At 48.6% G+C, this 16,362-nt stretch overlaps 1 protein-coding gene across 3 annotated transcripts; it reads right to left on the minus strand.

The window, feature by feature from the left end:
• Nucleotides 1-7,108: 7,108 nt before the first annotated feature.
• Nucleotides 7,109-15,476, minus strand: LOC133054690 (carcinoembryonic antigen-related cell adhesion molecule 18-like). Of its 3 annotated transcripts, XM_061139930.1 has the most exons (7): nt 15,312-15,439; nt 13,733-14,089; nt 12,271-12,540; nt 10,721-10,996; nt 9,142-9,277; nt 7,987-8,049; nt 7,531-7,667 (listed from the first exon to the last, which is right to left on the minus strand). In XM_061139930.1, the coding sequence occupies exons 1-6, from the start codon at nt 15,391-15,393 to the stop codon at nt 8,031-8,033; spliced, it is 1,140 nt and encodes a 379-aa protein (XP_060995913.1). In that variant the 5' UTR covers nt 15,394-15,439; the 3' UTR covers nt 7,531-7,667; nt 7,987-8,030. The 3 variants fall into 3 exon arrangements, with proteins under 3 accessions (XP_060995914.1, XP_060995912.1, XP_060995913.1); XM_061139931.1 differs by lacking the exon at nt 9,142-9,277 and having other exon boundaries at nt 7,109-7,667; nt 15,344-15,476; XM_061139929.1 differs by lacking the exon at nt 9,142-9,277 and having other exon boundaries at nt 7,109-7,667.
• Between the last annotated feature and the right edge of the window lie 886 nt (nt 15,477-16,362).

Below are 16,362 nucleotides of genomic sequence, written 5' to 3' on the forward strand. Positions count from 1 at the left end.
GAATCTTTACTAAAAACCTAAAGGTACAGTGTAGATGGTTGATGAGTAAATGAAATTTCTTCCCTCACCTCATGGTAAGAGTTGACAACTCTTCCCTCTCATATTTTTTTTTTTTTCCCTCTCATATTAACATACACTTCCTATCACCCAGCCCAATGAACCCTAAACCTTCAACTGATGAACTGACTTCCTGTGCAATTCACTTGCCTACTCTGGACCTCAGAGTCTTCTGCAAATTGAATAAGTGGGGTTAAAAGTCCTCCTAAACTCTGATGGCTGTGGTCAAAATTTCCTCTTTCACCCACCATTATATTCTCCGTGACTTCCCTCTGTCTCTTCTCTGATTCTTCTGTTTTTTGTTTGCAAATTAGGGACCATGGGAAATAACCCTTCTGAGCACCTAGATACTATAAGTGCCCCTGCTAGGAGACAGTGAGTTGGTCAGGACAGAGGGGGCCCAAGAGTGGGATGGGGCTGCAAGATGAGATATCAGCTGAAAATGCAAGAGCTGATGATGGCGTGGGCATGCTCTTGTACGCTTATCCCCTGCACCTTCCCTTCTCAGCGGTCACAGCACTGACCCTACCCCAGGTTATGGGTAACCGTTCCAGGAGAGGGGTGTGGGGTATAAGATGGGCAGATGCATGAAGCTGAATGGAAGAAAACAGATGGATTTTTTTTCTCTTTATACCAAGTCTTAAGGAAAACAATTGCAAAGCTATAGTACCAAAGGCAACATGCTCAGGTGATAAAATGTCAGAGAAAATCAAGGAACCAGTTGGCATTAAAGTGAGGCTAGGGGCTTATTGGGGCTTTCCTAGTGGCTCAGAAATCAGGTAAAGAATCTGCCTGCAATGCAGAAGATGTGGGTTCGATCCCTGGGTCAGGAAGAACCCTTGGAAAAGGGCATGGCAGCTCACTCCAGTATTCTCACCTGGAGAATCCCAGAGGAGCCTGGTGGGCTACAGTCCATGTGGTAGCAAAGAGTTGGACACAGCTGAGCTAACACTCTCCCTTTTTTTTCACTAGGGGCTTATTGAGGGAAGGGGGTGTGCAATGGGGAGGAGGAACAAGGAGATCCTGAGGGGCTGCAGCATCCTGTTTCTTGGGTGGCACAGTGGTCATGGGGGCTGAGAAGGGGGAGGGACTGCTGGGTTCATCCACAAGAGGGTCTTGGATCACTGAGGTGGGGCCAGGATTAGACGGGGCCCTAGGCTGGAAGCAGCCCTTTCCTACAGCCTGAGAAGGGCTTCCTTCTTACCTGTGCTGTTTCCTTGGACGACAGTCACGGTCAAGTTCAAGTTCAGAGGAAAGTCTGTGACAGAGAGACATGGCGAATCCATGTCAGTAGTGAGGCCTCAGTGAACATGGGCCCTGTGTCCCCAGGAGCTGCAGAAATGGGGAAAGGATGGGGCAGGGATCCTCCTGACCCCCTCCCAGACCAAATTCTGTGACCCGATGTTCGAGGCCCATAACCCCCGGTTATGGGTAATGGTTCCCGGGTACCCCCGCTGCCCTCCGGACCCTGTCAGGGGCTCGGGCATCCTGGCCCAGCTCTTACAGGACACGTTGAGGTGGACAAGCCTCTCTGTGCTCACTTCAGCTCCAGGCGAGGTCACCCGACAGGGGAGTTTGGTGCCATGGGGTGAGCACCAACGAGAGGGGGTTCCGGGGCCCAGGGAGGTGGCAGCAACTGATGCCCACCTCACAGGCCCAGGGCACAGAGCAGGTCAGGTTTCCAGAGCAGCCGGGCTCCAGTGTCCCAGAAACAAGGATGTGGGGTGTGTGGTTTAGGGCTGGTGAGGAGAGGGGGAGATGGATTAAAAGGGGGGTTCAAGGTGTAACCTCCAGACAACCTCAGACTTTGGTCCATTGCCTCCCTTGGGGCCCCGTTCTACTTTACCCCAACCCCCATTTCTGAAGGAGAGTCTCATTCATAAATTTTAGTATTGATTCTGTCACCTACCAATTGGCACTTGCCGTCTACCTCAACAAAGATCAAATCCTGAGCCGCTGTGGCTGCTGACCTTTGTTACCCCCTGAAAAGAGTTCAGGGTGGAGATCAGGAATGAGGTATCTGTGTTGTGGGAAAAACTGGCAGGACATGTCTTCAGACAGTTAGATATTTTCAGTAGATGATTTTATGAGCCCAATTCATGCATCTCCTTGTGTCTAGAGCACTCAATTCCTTCCTGGTGACGTCTGCTCCTCGTGACTAGCAGTAACCTTCACAAGGAGAGCAGAAACCTTCTTCAAAAAAAATATGTGATTAATTAAAAACATAAATGAAGTGGCAAAAAAAAAATGTGCTAGCTTGCATATTCCTAAGTCTCATATATACTGACCTTTTGCCCTATCTCTTTGGAGCAGTTTCTTAGACCTAGAAAGGCTGTCTCCGGGGCTATAGTCCTCATTTTACCCTGAATAAAGCTTAACTCACAACTCTCACATTGTGAATTTTTTTCAGTTGCCAATTCCATGTTTAAATATTGTTGATATGGTGGGTTAAATATAATACAATTAAAAGTAATTTCAGACTTCCCTGGTGGTCCAGTGGTTAAGAATCCTCCTGCCAATGCTGGGGACGTGGGTTTGATCCCTGGCCAGGGGAACTAAGATCCCACATGCCATGGGGCAACTAAACCCATGCACCACAACTCCTGAGTCTCTACAGCCCTCAAGCCACAACTATGGAAGCCCCAGCACCCTAGAAGCCATGCTTTGCAACAAGAGAAGCTGTCACAATGAGAATCCTACACACAGCAGAGAAGAGTAGCCCCCACTCACCTCAACTAGAAAAAGCCCGTATGCTGCAAGGATGACCCAGTGCAGCCAAAAATACATAAATAAATAAAATTTAAAAGTAATTTCACCAAGTTGTTGTTCTATGGTGGCTATTAAGACTTTTAACATTACATACATGGCTTGCATTCTATTTCTTTTGGACAGCATTACTCTAGAAGAAAACTTAGAAGAATATCTATGGATGTGCAAAGAATTCTTAAAGGACATCCAAAATACTAAGCATAAAAATACATAAATTAGGCTTCATTAAACACTTCTGTTCATCAAAGACAGAATTAAGAATATAAAAGGGAAACTATAAAGTGGGAGAAAATCATATCTATCTATCTATATCTTCTATCTATCAAGAGATCCCTGAAAGACAGGTTGAACTTAAATATAAAGAATTCTTACTAGTTGATAAACCAATGTTTTCAAAAAAGAAGTTGGGCCCCAAATGGAGTCATACGTGCTAAGCCCCACATCAGCAAACAACACTTACTACCTAACCTAATTGCAGTTTCAGCCTCCCAAGGGTGTGACCTTTAACCAGTCAGTTGGGAATTTCCTGGTCAACACTAGTGGATGATATCCCATATAGATCTGTATCTCCCAAAGAAAGATGAGGTAATTCATTTTTATCCTGGTCCCTGCATCCTTCTGATATAAAAGCTATCCATTTTGTACATCTTTCTACTTGTTAAGTGAGATGTTGCCTGATTCGTGAATAAGCAAATATCTAACTAGATACTTAAATCTACTCGGTTGAATTTTGCCTTTTTACACCAATGACAACCTAATTTTTAAATTGGGAAAAAGGACTTGTTTATATATTTTTGTAAGAGAAGAGATCCAAATGGCACATGAAAAGGTGCTCAAAAGATGCCAGAGAAATGAAAATTAGAATCACAATAGATGTCCTATCACATCTGTTACAGTGGCTAAAGTTTTAAAGCCTAAGCATACCAAATGTTGGAGGGGACATGGAGGAACTGGAACTCTTATGCATTTCTGCGTGTCCTCAGACGCTCAATCGTGTCAGACTCTCTGTGACCCCATGGACTGTAGCCCACGAGGTTCCTCTGGCCATGGAATCTTCCGTGCAAGAATATTGGAGTAGGTTGCCATTGCTTACTCCTGTGATCTTCCCAAACCAGGGATTGAACTTGCATCTCCTGCCTTGGCAGGCGGATTCTTGAACCACCTGGGAAGCCACAGATTTCTTGGGGGGAATGTAAATAGTACAACTGCTTTGGAAGATGATATGGCAGTTTTGTGTACAGTTAAGTATAATACATCCACTCTATGACCCAGCAATTCTACTCCTAGATATTTACTCAGGGAGAATAAAAGCAAATATCCACACAAACACTTATATGTGACTGTTTACAGCAGCATTATTTACGATGGCCAAAATGTGGAAATAAACCAAATACTAAAAGAGGATGGATGACCAAAGTATGGTATATCCATACAATGGAATACTAGTCCTCAAAAAAAAAAGAAAAAGAAAAAAAGAACAATGGCACCTGTAACGAGAATGAATTTTGAATACATGTTGAGTGAAAGAAACCAGATTCAGAAGAAAACATACCTTATAATCTCATTGCTATGAAGCTCAGGAATAGGTAAAATTAATGTGTAGTATCAGAAATTCCTCCTTCATGGATCACAGCCTTGTTCTGGTGAGGGGGCTTGCATAACTTAATGAAACTATGAGCTGTAGCTCAGGGCCACCCAAGACAGACGAGTCATAGTGAAGAGTTCTGACAAAACATGATCCATTGGAGAAGGAAATGCCAACGCTCTCCAGTATTCTTGCCTGGAAAATTCCGTGGACAGAGGAGCCTGGTGGACTACTGTCCATGGGACTGCAGAGTCAGACACGACTGAGCACACACAATTGACTTACGATATTACATTAGTTTCATGTGTGCAAGAGAGTGATTTGACTTTTTTAACAGAGATACAGGTTTAGATATAAACGTAGAATACGTACCCATCTCTGTCAATGGGAATACGCAGTGGTTAACTTGGGATGTGTTTGTGTGTGTTAGTCGCTCAGTTGTGTCCAACTTTTGCAACTCCCACAGACTCTGTAGCTCACCGGGCTTCTCTGTCCAAGGAATTCTCCAGGCAAGAATACTGGAGTGGACTGCCATTCCCTTCTCCAGAGGAACTTGCCAACCCAGGGAACAAATCCCGGTCTCCTGCATTGCAGACAGATTCTTTACCGTCTGAGCTACAGGGAAGTCTGTATAGTGAAAGTGAAAGTCGCTCAGTCATGTCTGACTCTGTGCGACCCCATAGATGGCAGCCCACCAGGCTCCGCTGTCCCTGGGTTCTCCAGGCCAGAACAGTGGAGTGGGTTGCCATTTCCGTCTCCGATGCATGAAAGTGAAAAGTGAAAGTGAAGCCGCTCAGTCGTGTCCAACTCTTAGCGACCCCATGGACTGCAACCTACCAGGCTCCTCCATCCATGGGATTTTCCAGGCAAGAGTACTGGAGTGGGGTGCCATTGCCTTCTTCGCACGGACTGTATAGTCCATGGAATTCTCCAGGCCAGAATACTGAAGTGGGTAGCCTTTCCCTTCTCCAGCGGATCTTCCCAACCCAGGAATCGAACCAGAGTCTCCTGCATCGCAAGCAGGCGGATTCTTTACCGACTGAGCTTTGAGGGAAGCCTATGAGGGATGTGTTTAGTTTTTTATTATTCACATCAGGTGATTTTGGAAATATATGTGAATCTAATGCATCTTAATGCATAGATATGACAGGCTGCAGTCCATGGGTGTGCAAAATTGTTGGACACGACTTAATGACTAAACAACAACAATGGTGGTTAAATAATGGAGCACAGAGACCACGAAAAGGGGGTTGGGATGTGTAGGGAGAACATATAGACGCGGCACCAAGATGCAATAACAGGCACTTCTTTCCAATCTGACTCCACAGGGGAGGGAGCTGGCAGCCTGGGACAGGGCCAGACAGTTCCCCTCTCAAATCTTGACAATTTACATCCAGAAGAATTTCTCACGGCAGCTCACAGTCCCGATTCTCTCCTAACAAGGACTGGGATCCCTGTTGCCTCCTCCTCCTGAATCGCTGTTCATAACAACCCTCCCAGCTTTTTCTGAGCCCCTCAGCTGCAGTCCTGGGATGACCCGTGCTCGGTGGGCGGACCCAGGCAGTGACCGGCAGAAAGCCCCGCCCGCTCTTTTCCTTCTCCCTTCCTGCGCTCACCACGAAATAAAAAACCTCATCGCTCCTCCCAGAGGAAGATCCCTGTTTACATGAGAGGCTTGGCCATTGCCAGCCCCGCCCAGGATGCCTTCCGGGTTTGAACAGGAGAATTAATAACTCCCCCACACTCCCCAGTTGATACCAGGGATTAATACAAAGGTCCCGGAGGCGTTCTCACTTCTGAATCAGGCTGGGGAATGAACCGGGGTGTGGGAGGTCGCCTGTGCCCTTGCTGGGTCCCAGCTGGGCGGTGGAGTCTGACAGTAGCTTTCTTCTAAAAATCAATCAGACACACGTATGGCTTCCTGGGACCTTTGCCAAGCACCTGGCCGATGTGAGGCTCTGCGCCAGGTGTGCTGAAGGATCCTGAGGAATGCAAAGTGTCGCGCAGGTTATGGAGATGAGGAACCAGGCTCAGAGAGGTTAGGCGGCTGCCTCGGGGTCACCCAGCCTCTCAGGGCAGCATTGGGACTCACACCCCTCCCGGTTTCTGAGGGTCTCTTCCTCATGGGCTGTTGTTGGGTCAGGCAACCAGCAGACCCCTTGGCCATGTGTTTGCACGAAATAACCTCCCGTGACGACTTTTGATTTTTCTTGAAGAAACGGCAGTGAATGACCTAGTGACTCGGGGACAGGCAGATACAGATGAGATGAAGGTTAGAGGACCCCAAGATGGAAGAAGAGGTCTGAGGCAATGGGCCGAGGAGACTGCATTGTGTCCAGAAACGGCACTAACTGCTTCCTGAAACTTCAAACAGTCAGGTATTTCCTGAGAGCGGGCGACAACCACAGGGGATCAGCTGGGCCTCCACACGCCCATAGATCTCGCCAGGAGAGAGTCTCTCTGTCTTTTTCTTTCTCCCTCTCTCCCTTATTTCTATTCTGTTATGGGGATGAGCAAATTGACTGAGATATTTTTGGATACATGCATGAAGAGAGCTCAAGGAAACGTTCCAGACACGGCATTATGAGGTCTCAATAAACCGTATGTTGTTTTAATTTTATTGGTTCTTATACTAAGTATGAAAACAACGTATACACTTTGAGAAGAAAAAAAAAAAAAAAAACACTTCAGAGCAGACAGTAAAGTGCAAAAGGAAAATTTAGACAGCACCGTTAAGAGTTAACAGCTTCTACAATTTGTGCACAGATATTTACATATATGGAGATATATATGGTATATCTATATGTGGATATTGTTGTTGTGGATATCATTGTTGTTCACTTGCTAAGTTGTGTCCCACTCTTTGTGCCATGAACTGCAGCACGCCAGGCTCGCCTGTCTTTCACTGTCTCTCAGAGTTTGTGCAAACTCATGTCCATTGAGTCCACGATGCCATCCAACCATCTCACTGGATATATATAGCATATGTGTGTGTGTGTATACATACTGTAATATTGTACCTACATCAATTAACTAATCTATACTTTTCACAACATGGTCCTATCAGACGCAGGTCTGTATTGTGCGTTTCTAACTAGGCATCAAATTGTGAACATTTCGCACGCTAGTGAGTATCGTTGCCCAGCAAAGTTTCTAACCATGACATTCACCTGACATGCGCTGTGGTTCCATCTCTCTGTCACTGGCGATGCTGCAATGGGGCATCTTTGCAGCCTCTCTGATGGTCCCACAGGGTCTGGATAAGGAAGTAGAGAAGTTGGAGTTCTATTTACTGGTGGGGAAGAGGCGTGGGAATTAGAGCCCCGCCCCAGTCTGCATCCCATTGGCTGGTTCTGATTGGCAGATGGAGTGGTCAATAGCCATGCGCTCCTGGGGTTCCCCACCCTCCCACCACCCCCTGGTCCTAGGAGCAGACTGGAGACGTTCTCTGGGAGCCTCTACCTCCAGTCCCAGCGTGACTGGCCCGAGTCCCTTGCTTGACTGTCCCCTCCAGCCAGTCCCTGAGCCCCTTCCAGCCTAGCTCGTCTCTCTGGGGACTCACACTGCCGCCTCACCTCCTTGCCTGTCCGGTTTTATCCTCCAGGTCCGAGGCGGACAGTCATATAGACCGATTTGCCCTATGGAGAGAAATTAGGGAAGAAGTCAGAACTGGGATCCATAGGAAACTGTGAGTCCTGGGTAGATGAGGGGTCAGCTTCTTCTTTCCAAGCCCCCGTACTCCTAAGAGAGATTATGAATCTGGGAGCTTACCCCTTACAATGAGTGTCTCCAACATCTGCACAGTTTAATATTTCTGAGGTCTTAAGGTCGCTATAGAGCAATGCTGTGGGGCGGGGGAGAGGGAAAACAGACTGGGTGTTCTGGAAAAGGTATTGGTCCTACCTGGCCTGATAATTGACAGTGATGAATTTCACACCTGTTTTATGCCAGGCACTATGGTAGATCATTTATAGAAATTTTCCTGAACAGATACACAAGATATATTTTGTGGCTGAAAGAATAGGAGTTTAGTGAGGTGCTTGGGCAGTCACTTGCCCAAAGTCACACAACTTCCTAGGTTCAAGTCTATGAAGTCCCTAGAGTCCCAAGATCAGAGTTGGGGTAAATTCCAGGGAGATAAAGAGAGCCAACATTTTCTGAGCACTTCCTCCATGCCAGCAGCCACCGCTGTAACCTGCGTGACACTACCAGTCTCCGTAAAGAGTAAGTGATTGTTATCAGCATCACCTCCACTTTGCTGCTATTGTTGTTGCTTAGTTGCCTCATTGTGTCTGACTCTTTGCAACCCTGTGGACTGCAGCATGCCAGGCCCCCCTGTCCCTCACTATATCCTGGAGTTTACTCAAACTCATGTCCATCTAGTTGGTGATGCTATGAAACCACCTCATCCTCTGTCTCCCCCTTCTCCTCCTGCCCTCAATCTTCCCCAGCATCAGGGTCTTTTTCAATGAATCGGCTCTTCGCCTCAGGTGACCAAAGCATTGGAGCTTCAGCTTCAGCATCAGTCCTTTCATCACCTCCACTTTACAGGTGAGGAAATGGAGCCTCATGTCCTTGTTATCTAATAGTTTGCCCAGATGATCCCTGAATACTCAGTTCCTGGCTGGTCCCTTCCCCATTCTGGCTCTGCCTCCCCTCTCAAGGATGTGCTGTCCCTTGAGTTCGAACCTCCAGCCAGTGCCCCACCCTGGGCCCAATGCAATAGGTACCTGGTAGAGTAATGTCTGAACAGGGCACGGATCAGGACCACAAGGAAGTGGGTGAAGCCCAGAACTATGAATATGATGAGAAGCACCAACAAGGATCCTGAGATGGTGAAACTTCTGCTGACAACAAGCCGGTGCCCTAGGAGGAGAAGATGCATAGAGGTCAAGAGCATCATTCGCTCATCCCTTCGTATGCTCACACATCTGCTCTTTGACGATTTCTCAGCACCTTCTTCTATGTGTGAAGCTCTGTTCTGAGTGCTAGGGGCTCAGCAGTGAACAAAAGAAACTTCTTGACTTGATGGGGCAGACTCTCTAGCTGGGACATGGAGCAGGTCAGCAATTAAGCAAAGAAACATCCCACTTCATCACAGGTAGCAAGAAGTGCTCTGGAAAAGCATGAGCCCAAGTGAGGGGAGAGAGGGCGGCAGGGCAGGCTGTGCTGGATACACAGGGTCATGAACTCATTCCACAGCGATTCCTTCACTGGGCTCCAACTGTGTGCCAGGACTGTGTTAAAAACTGGGGCCAAATGATGGTCAAAGTGCTTGCCCAACCTCTCTCTGTCCTCCTGAAGTTTAATAGTCCAGTGGGTGTCGAATGGCGTGAATTGAAGCATCATTCATACACAAAAATTGTATCTGTTCGATGCTTAGCAAATAGTGTGGAGGGACTGAAATAAATGTCTCCAGCCCCCATTCAGTGTCCACTCCCCTCATTCTGAGCCGGCTGACAGCTTCTCGTGCCCTGTCTGATGTCCCTCGTGCAGCAACCCCATCGACTCGAACTCTCACTATCAAACTGCAAAGGTGGAAACTGGGGCTCAGAGAGGTGACGCTGCTGCCCCTGTTCACGCAGGGGGCAGCGGCAGAGCTGGAATTTGATCTCAGGTCACTGGGCTCCAGAGCTCCTGCTCTTCACGGCCCTGCATGCCTGCTCTCTCCCAAGGCTGCCGATCTCTTTCTGTGGTGTAGAGGATCGGGCGTGGGGTCCTGGAATAGGTGCCTCCCCCACGTGCAGACTCCTTCCTAACCAGCTTCAGAGGCCACACCATGGACAGCTCCCCATCTCCCCTGCACTGCCTCCCCTGGCGTGTTCCCACTTCCTCATCTCAGGGCAGCCCCGCGGATCTGTGGAGGGCAGAGGGTATGAGGTCAGATGGCCAGGGTTTGTATCTTGCCTCCTCTGCCCATTAGAACTGGAGCCTTGAACAAAGCGCCCAAACTCTCTGTGGCTCCATTTGCTCACCCGTAGAGTGGAGGTGATGCTGATAAAGGTCACTTACTCTGTAGGGAGACTGGAGGGTCACCCAGGTTAGAATGGTGGCTGCTGGCACAGAGTAAGTGCTCAGTCAGTGTTGACTGATCCTGCATCCCTGGAATTCACTCCAACTCTGACCTGAGGATTCTGGGGGCTTCATAAAGGAGACAGTTTCGACTTGGGAGGTTAGGGGGACTTCATCTGACTAATGTGAGCATGGCAACACATGCTGAAGAGGACATTTCTGATGACAGGCACCCCCCAGGCAGAGGCATAGAAGTGGGGAGACTTGGGGAGAGCGACGGCCCTCTGCTGCACTCACAGGGTGCCTGGACATGGACTTCTTCATACAAGGTGACCTGGGTGGCGGAGTTCTCCGCGATGCACCTGTATCTGCCCATCTGGTCCCAGGTCAGACTCGGGAGGGTGATGTTCTTCTCCGAGAAGCTCAGGAGGGAGCCATTGTGGATCCAGCGGTACTTGGATTCTGGTCTGGAATAGGAGATGCACTCCATCTCCACCTGGGAGCCAATCTCAGCAGACAGGATGCCGTTGAAGTCAGTGGGACTACTGCTGAGCAGCAGACTATAGGGCCCATCTGCAGAGACAGGGCAGGACCCCCGGAACCATGCTTCTGACACCTGGGAGTCCCGACTCCTTCCCTCAGTCCACATGAAGTCCTCCCCCAGTCCTGAGATACCCCCACTCTGTACCCCAAGCAAACTCCCAGACCCATCCCAGCTAGGGCAGCTGAGCCAACGACAATGACAGTAACCGTAGCATCTTCTGTTACCAAGAGGTACTACAGCCCAGCTCCCTGGCTGCCCTTCACATAAAATAGGCATAGAGTAGAAGCAGACATCACACCTACTGCACTCCGGGCATGTTTTAAACATATCACACATTCACACACTCACTCAATTCCCACACGACCCACGTGATCACAGCCACTCTTGATCCATTTCATGCCTGAGGATAACGAGGCTCAGAGGAGAGGTTTAGGGATTCACGAGTCCCCCTGTTGACCTACAAAAGGACCAGGCAAGTACCCTTATGACCTGGGAGGAATTTCCCTGAACACTTGCAGCCCCGGTGTCTTTGGCTTTGGTTCTGAACCTCTGGCCAGTGAGCAGTGCGGGAGGTCAGAAATGATGAGCCCTTTGTCCACAGCTCTCGGGTTAGGAAATCTGAGACACTGCAAGAGTCATTCCAGATTTAAATGTGATAATGAGGCTAGACTTGATGTGTTCCCCAGTTGAAAGAGGTGAAAGAGTTGGTCAGTGTGAACAGTCTTGGAATGTTTCAAAGAATCTGAGTTTCACTGCATTTCTAAGTTTAGTGCCTTGGATTTACAAGAGAATTTGAGCAGGTCTGAATGGGTTGCCAATTTGTGTTGATGGGCAGTGGAGGACTTCAACAGAGTGTATATAAAACACATAACTTAGCTTGAAAACCAAACTCTTTAGGGGAGTATAATCAATCCCATCCCAGTAACAGCAAAAGTGAATATGATTTTTACTAAATTTAGAAGAACTGAATAAAATGATCAGGGAGCTGAATTTGAAGACCTGTGCACAGTTGGGTTTTGAAAAATTAAGACTCGAGACAGGTGTCACAAATTCACACTATTTCTAATCTGAGAGGTAGGGATTAGGGCCCCCATTTTAAACAGAGTGGAGACCAGGGTTCTGAGCAGTGAGTAGGGTTCTGAAGCCTAACGGTTAAATAGTCAAACCTGGGATTCAAACCCAGGGCAGCTGTCTGCAAGGAGGCTCATGCCGCTCTCTCCAGTTCTGCCGGTCTTACTGCTACACCCTGGGAAAACCCTGAGCCCCACCCCCGGCTTCACTCTCACAACCCCAGAACACTCACAGGCCACTGTCACATAGATGAGGTCACTTTTCTGAATGAGCTCTGGGAGAATTTCTATCCCGCACTGAAGTGGTGAGTCGAAGCGGCCGAACATTCGGATGACGAGGGTCTTGTTGTCCGGGGAGATGGTCATCCGGTAGTTGCCGGACACCGGTACATAATTCACATACCACTGGACGTGGCTGTCACTGGTGTAGCAAGTGGCAGCCACCGCATCCTCGCCATCTACGACGGAGGTGGTGTTGACTGAGATTTGCGGGATTTCCAACTCTGGGTGAAGCAGGGAGGAGAAGGTTAGGGGTTGGATCTGTCTCCTCATGCTCTGCTCCTCTCCAATGGGGATTTCAGGGTATGTTGGGGGAGAAGCCCAGAATTATAAGATAGGACCTAGGATCCTGGCAAGAGAGCATCCCTAGGGCTGAGAGGGACAGAGAAGCAGGGATGGGCATGAGGCAGTTGAGATGGGGATTCTCTACTGGGCCTGTCTTCCAATGCTCTGAGCCATCTCTATGGCTCCATTATAATAACCGTGAGTTCTTACTATTGTCCAGTGGCCTGATGGTTGCTTCTGAACCCCCAAACCAGGACATCCCCATCAAAGGAAGTGCAGATAGAACTCAAAGTGAGAGATGGTGTTTGTTCTCCATAACAATTCCTCCCATTAACTGTTCCCATTCTCTTTACAAATTTCTGCCTCTAACCTTAAGGCAGACCACAGCGATGGATAATACTGCCATTTTACAGATGAGAAAACTGAGACTCAAAAGGTGACATAGTATATAAAGAGTCAGAGGTGAACTAAGTTCTTCAAAGCCTTCAAAATACATACTGTCCTGCCCTAGCCCTGTGGAACACCAAGAGCTCATTGGAGTAGACAGAATTCCAAGATGGCCCCATGATCTCCACTCCCTGGTATAACTCCTCTATAATCCCATCCCCTCAATGTGAGTGGAGCTACCGACTTTCTTGTAGTGTATTGAATGTGGCTAAGGTGATGGGCTGTTTCTTACTGTCATCATTAGCTTTGTTGTATTAGACTCCTCTCTAGATAGAGAGATTTTTGTTAGCCTTGAAGAGGCAAAGAACCAGGATGTGAAATCCTGTAGATAGAGTCACACGTGAGAACACAGCCCTGGCCAACACCCTATGAGTCTCAGCGCTGGAAATGGCTGAGCCACATCAGAACTTCTGACTCACAGAAGTGGGTGTTCTTTTAAGCTACTAAGTTTGAGGCTATTTGTCATGCAGCAGGAGATAACTAATACACTGAGAGGGAACCTGGAGCCCTTGAAGGTAGTGAGGATCCCATTTCTGGGGAGAAGCTGGGCTACCATCCACCAAGGCTCCCAGTGTCATCTGGAGGTGGGTGGAGGCTGGATGGTGTGAGTTCCAAGGGACACCATCTCCTAAACCTCCAGTCCAATTCAGCTGCAGTTGGGTGGTGGGGCAGCTGCCAACTCACCTAGAATCTCGAGCCAGCCAGTTGCTCTCTGGGTGTCATTGATGGTGTCCACCCTCACTGTGTAGTTCCCCGTGTCATTTAACTGTGACCTCCTGATCCTCAGGGTACCTCTAATGGACACACTTTCCCGGCCGCTGTACATGGGCCCATCCCGCCTGGAATGAGATGTGGTGTTGTAGCTGATAATCAGATTTTCCTCAGTGTCATTTGCACCCCGGTGCCAGCTGTATTCCTGAACATCTTCAGGGACATTCTCAATGGCCAGTGAGCTTGAATATCTTTCCACTCCAATGAGTGAATCCGGGGTGATGTAGATTTGGCTGGAGGCCTGGCGGATCATGCAGGCCAGCAGACTGGCTGAGGAAGACAAACAGAAAAAGACACACACACATACATACATGCACACAGGTTTACACGTGCAGACCGTGATCCACAGAGACCTTGGAAAATGGGTCAAGGGCTTCTAGCTCCTGAAGGACTTGGCAGTCTGTTCCCCTGCTCTCCATCACCTCAGCCCCTGCCCTGGTGCATTCTTTTATCATCCTGTTCTAGGCTGGCCTCCTCCCTGAACTCCAGTCCATCCTCACAGTCAGTTTTGTGGATCATTATGTAGCCCCACAGGGGACCCTGCTCTCCCTCTGCTCACGTATCTTCCTTGGCTCCCCAGTGCTCTCACAATAAGTTCAAACCCTTAGCATAACTTGTGAGACATGTAGAGAGAACTGGTCTCTAGGACCTAATGCAGGCTCTTTTTGAGTCATACCTACCCTACTTTATCATCTTCATTCATTCACCAGAAGACACAGCATCCTGACTGTGTGCCCCAGCCACACACAGCTCTTCTTGACCTGTCACACATACTTTCCCCCACTTCTAGCACCCTGATCCCTGCTCCCTTCTCCCCATGTCCATCTTCCTTGTTGATTCACTTCTGTGTCCCCAGCTCCCCGGAGATCAGGGTGGAGCCCAGCAGGAGGGCTCAGAATGGTTATCTAGGGGGATTAAACTCCCCCAAGAGGATTTACACTGTCTTTGATTTATCATCTAGGTTCAGTGGCACAAACACCAATGGGGGTGTGTATCTGTTATCTCCTAAGTGGAGGGGGGGGGGGGGGCAGGTGTCTACTGCTCTGGGAACCCTAAGCCTTGCCTCCATGGAGGAGGCAAAGACAGCTGAGACCCCCTGCTCCAGGGATCCAGGTGTGGACCCTAGAGGTTTTGGAGGACAGTGTATGCGGCCACTAGGGAAACACGAGAGTGGTCAGTATCAGGAGGAAGCAGAGTGTTTGGGGGGAAAGTGAGGGGTTGGGAGGGGTCCTGCCACAGAGGCAGTGGAGGGCATCAGGGCAGAGGAGGTGAGCCCAGAGGAAGTGATTGCTGGGAATTGTGAGTTGGGGTTCAATATCATCATGCCTTGTGGTGGGTAGAGATGAATGTTACCTCTGTGTGTGTGTGTGTGTGTGTGTGTGTGTGTCTTGGGCAAGCCGTGCCCAGGTGTGTGAGTTCATGAAAGTTCTGCTGAGGGTCCTGGGTCACTCCCTTCTCCCCCACCTCCATCCTGCTAGCCCCACTGTCTTACCCACAAGGACCAATTCCCTCCAGAGTCTGCACCTGGGTCTAGAAAGGTCCATGAGCCGCTCCAGTCCTCCTGCTGGAGGCATCTCTCCAGGGACCCAGCCACCTCCTGTGCCCTTTAACAGACCTGCGTCCTCTCAGGCCCCAGGTGTGGTCTCCACCCACTTCCTGCTCAGGGATGGACTCTGAACTGCAAGGTGGGAGGGGCTGGGGAAGAGACACTCTGCTGAGTGGGTGATTATCTTTAGGACTTGATACCGCAAGGAAGGACCTTGGACCCATGGCAACTTAGAATGTCAATAATCATTATGAGGAATTTTTGCTATCCCAAACTGACTGTTCTTAAAACTGAATTGGGCCACCCGAGGACAAAAAGAGAACAAACAACATCATTCATCACCTAGTTGTACAAGGCTTCAGTCACTACCTGCTGCCGTCTCCCAGCAACAGTGAACCCTGAGAGGATTTCTGGATGAAAAAACAGGATGAAGCACTCTGTGATTTGGATAACCGGGCCCCTATATGCATGACTCAGGAAGAATCTCATGAATTCTGGTGATGGATTTCATAAATTCTGACTGATGACTTCTGCATCAGTCACATGCAAAAAAGAGCACTAAAATCATTAACTTGGTATATCTGTTCTTTGTGATGAGCTGTGATCAGTTACCAAGATGTATGCTCGATGACACATTTTTCCCAGCCCCCAAATTCAAATATACACTGGCTCCTCCCCTTCCTTTTTGGAGCAGTTCCTCAGAGCTGTCTCCCAGACTATAGTCCTCAGGAAGACCCTGAATAAAACTTACATGCTCTGTGTTTTGCTTTGAGTGGACACGCTTTAATAGAGTCAGCCTAACTTATCACCCTGGTTTCTCCAACTTATCAGTTAGTTCATATGCTTATAAGTGAAGACTTGCCAGTGACTCCAGCACCAGGGTGAAAGCCACTAACTGGGAAATGCCTGAGAGGTCTCTAGGAACCCAGAGACCAGTCAACTGATTTATTGTACAATCAGGGTTGGGCAATCACTAGATGACTTTATCATGTGCTTT

The sequence above is a fragment of the Dama dama genome, chromosome 4 (genome assembly GCF_033118175.1).
Source record: "Dama dama isolate Ldn47 chromosome 4, ASM3311817v1, whole genome shotgun sequence".
Lineage (NCBI taxonomy): Eukaryota > Metazoa > Chordata > Mammalia > Artiodactyla > Cervidae > Dama > Dama dama.

Bases quoted from the DNA above. Each gene is read 5' to 3' on its own strand.
- LOC133054690 (XM_061139929.1), bottom strand. From the start codon at position 15,393: ATGCCTCCAGCAGGAGGACTGGAGCGGCTCATGGACCTTTCTAGACCC. The intron at 10,997-12,270 runs GTGAGTGTTCTG...CTGTCTCTGCAG, and splicing joins CATCTATGTGACAGTGGCCT to ATGGGCCCTATAGTCTGCTG. The intron at 8,050-10,720 runs GTGAGTGCAGCA...TTCTCTCCATAG, and splicing joins AGTCCATGTCCAGGCACCCT to GGCAAATCGGTCTATATGAC.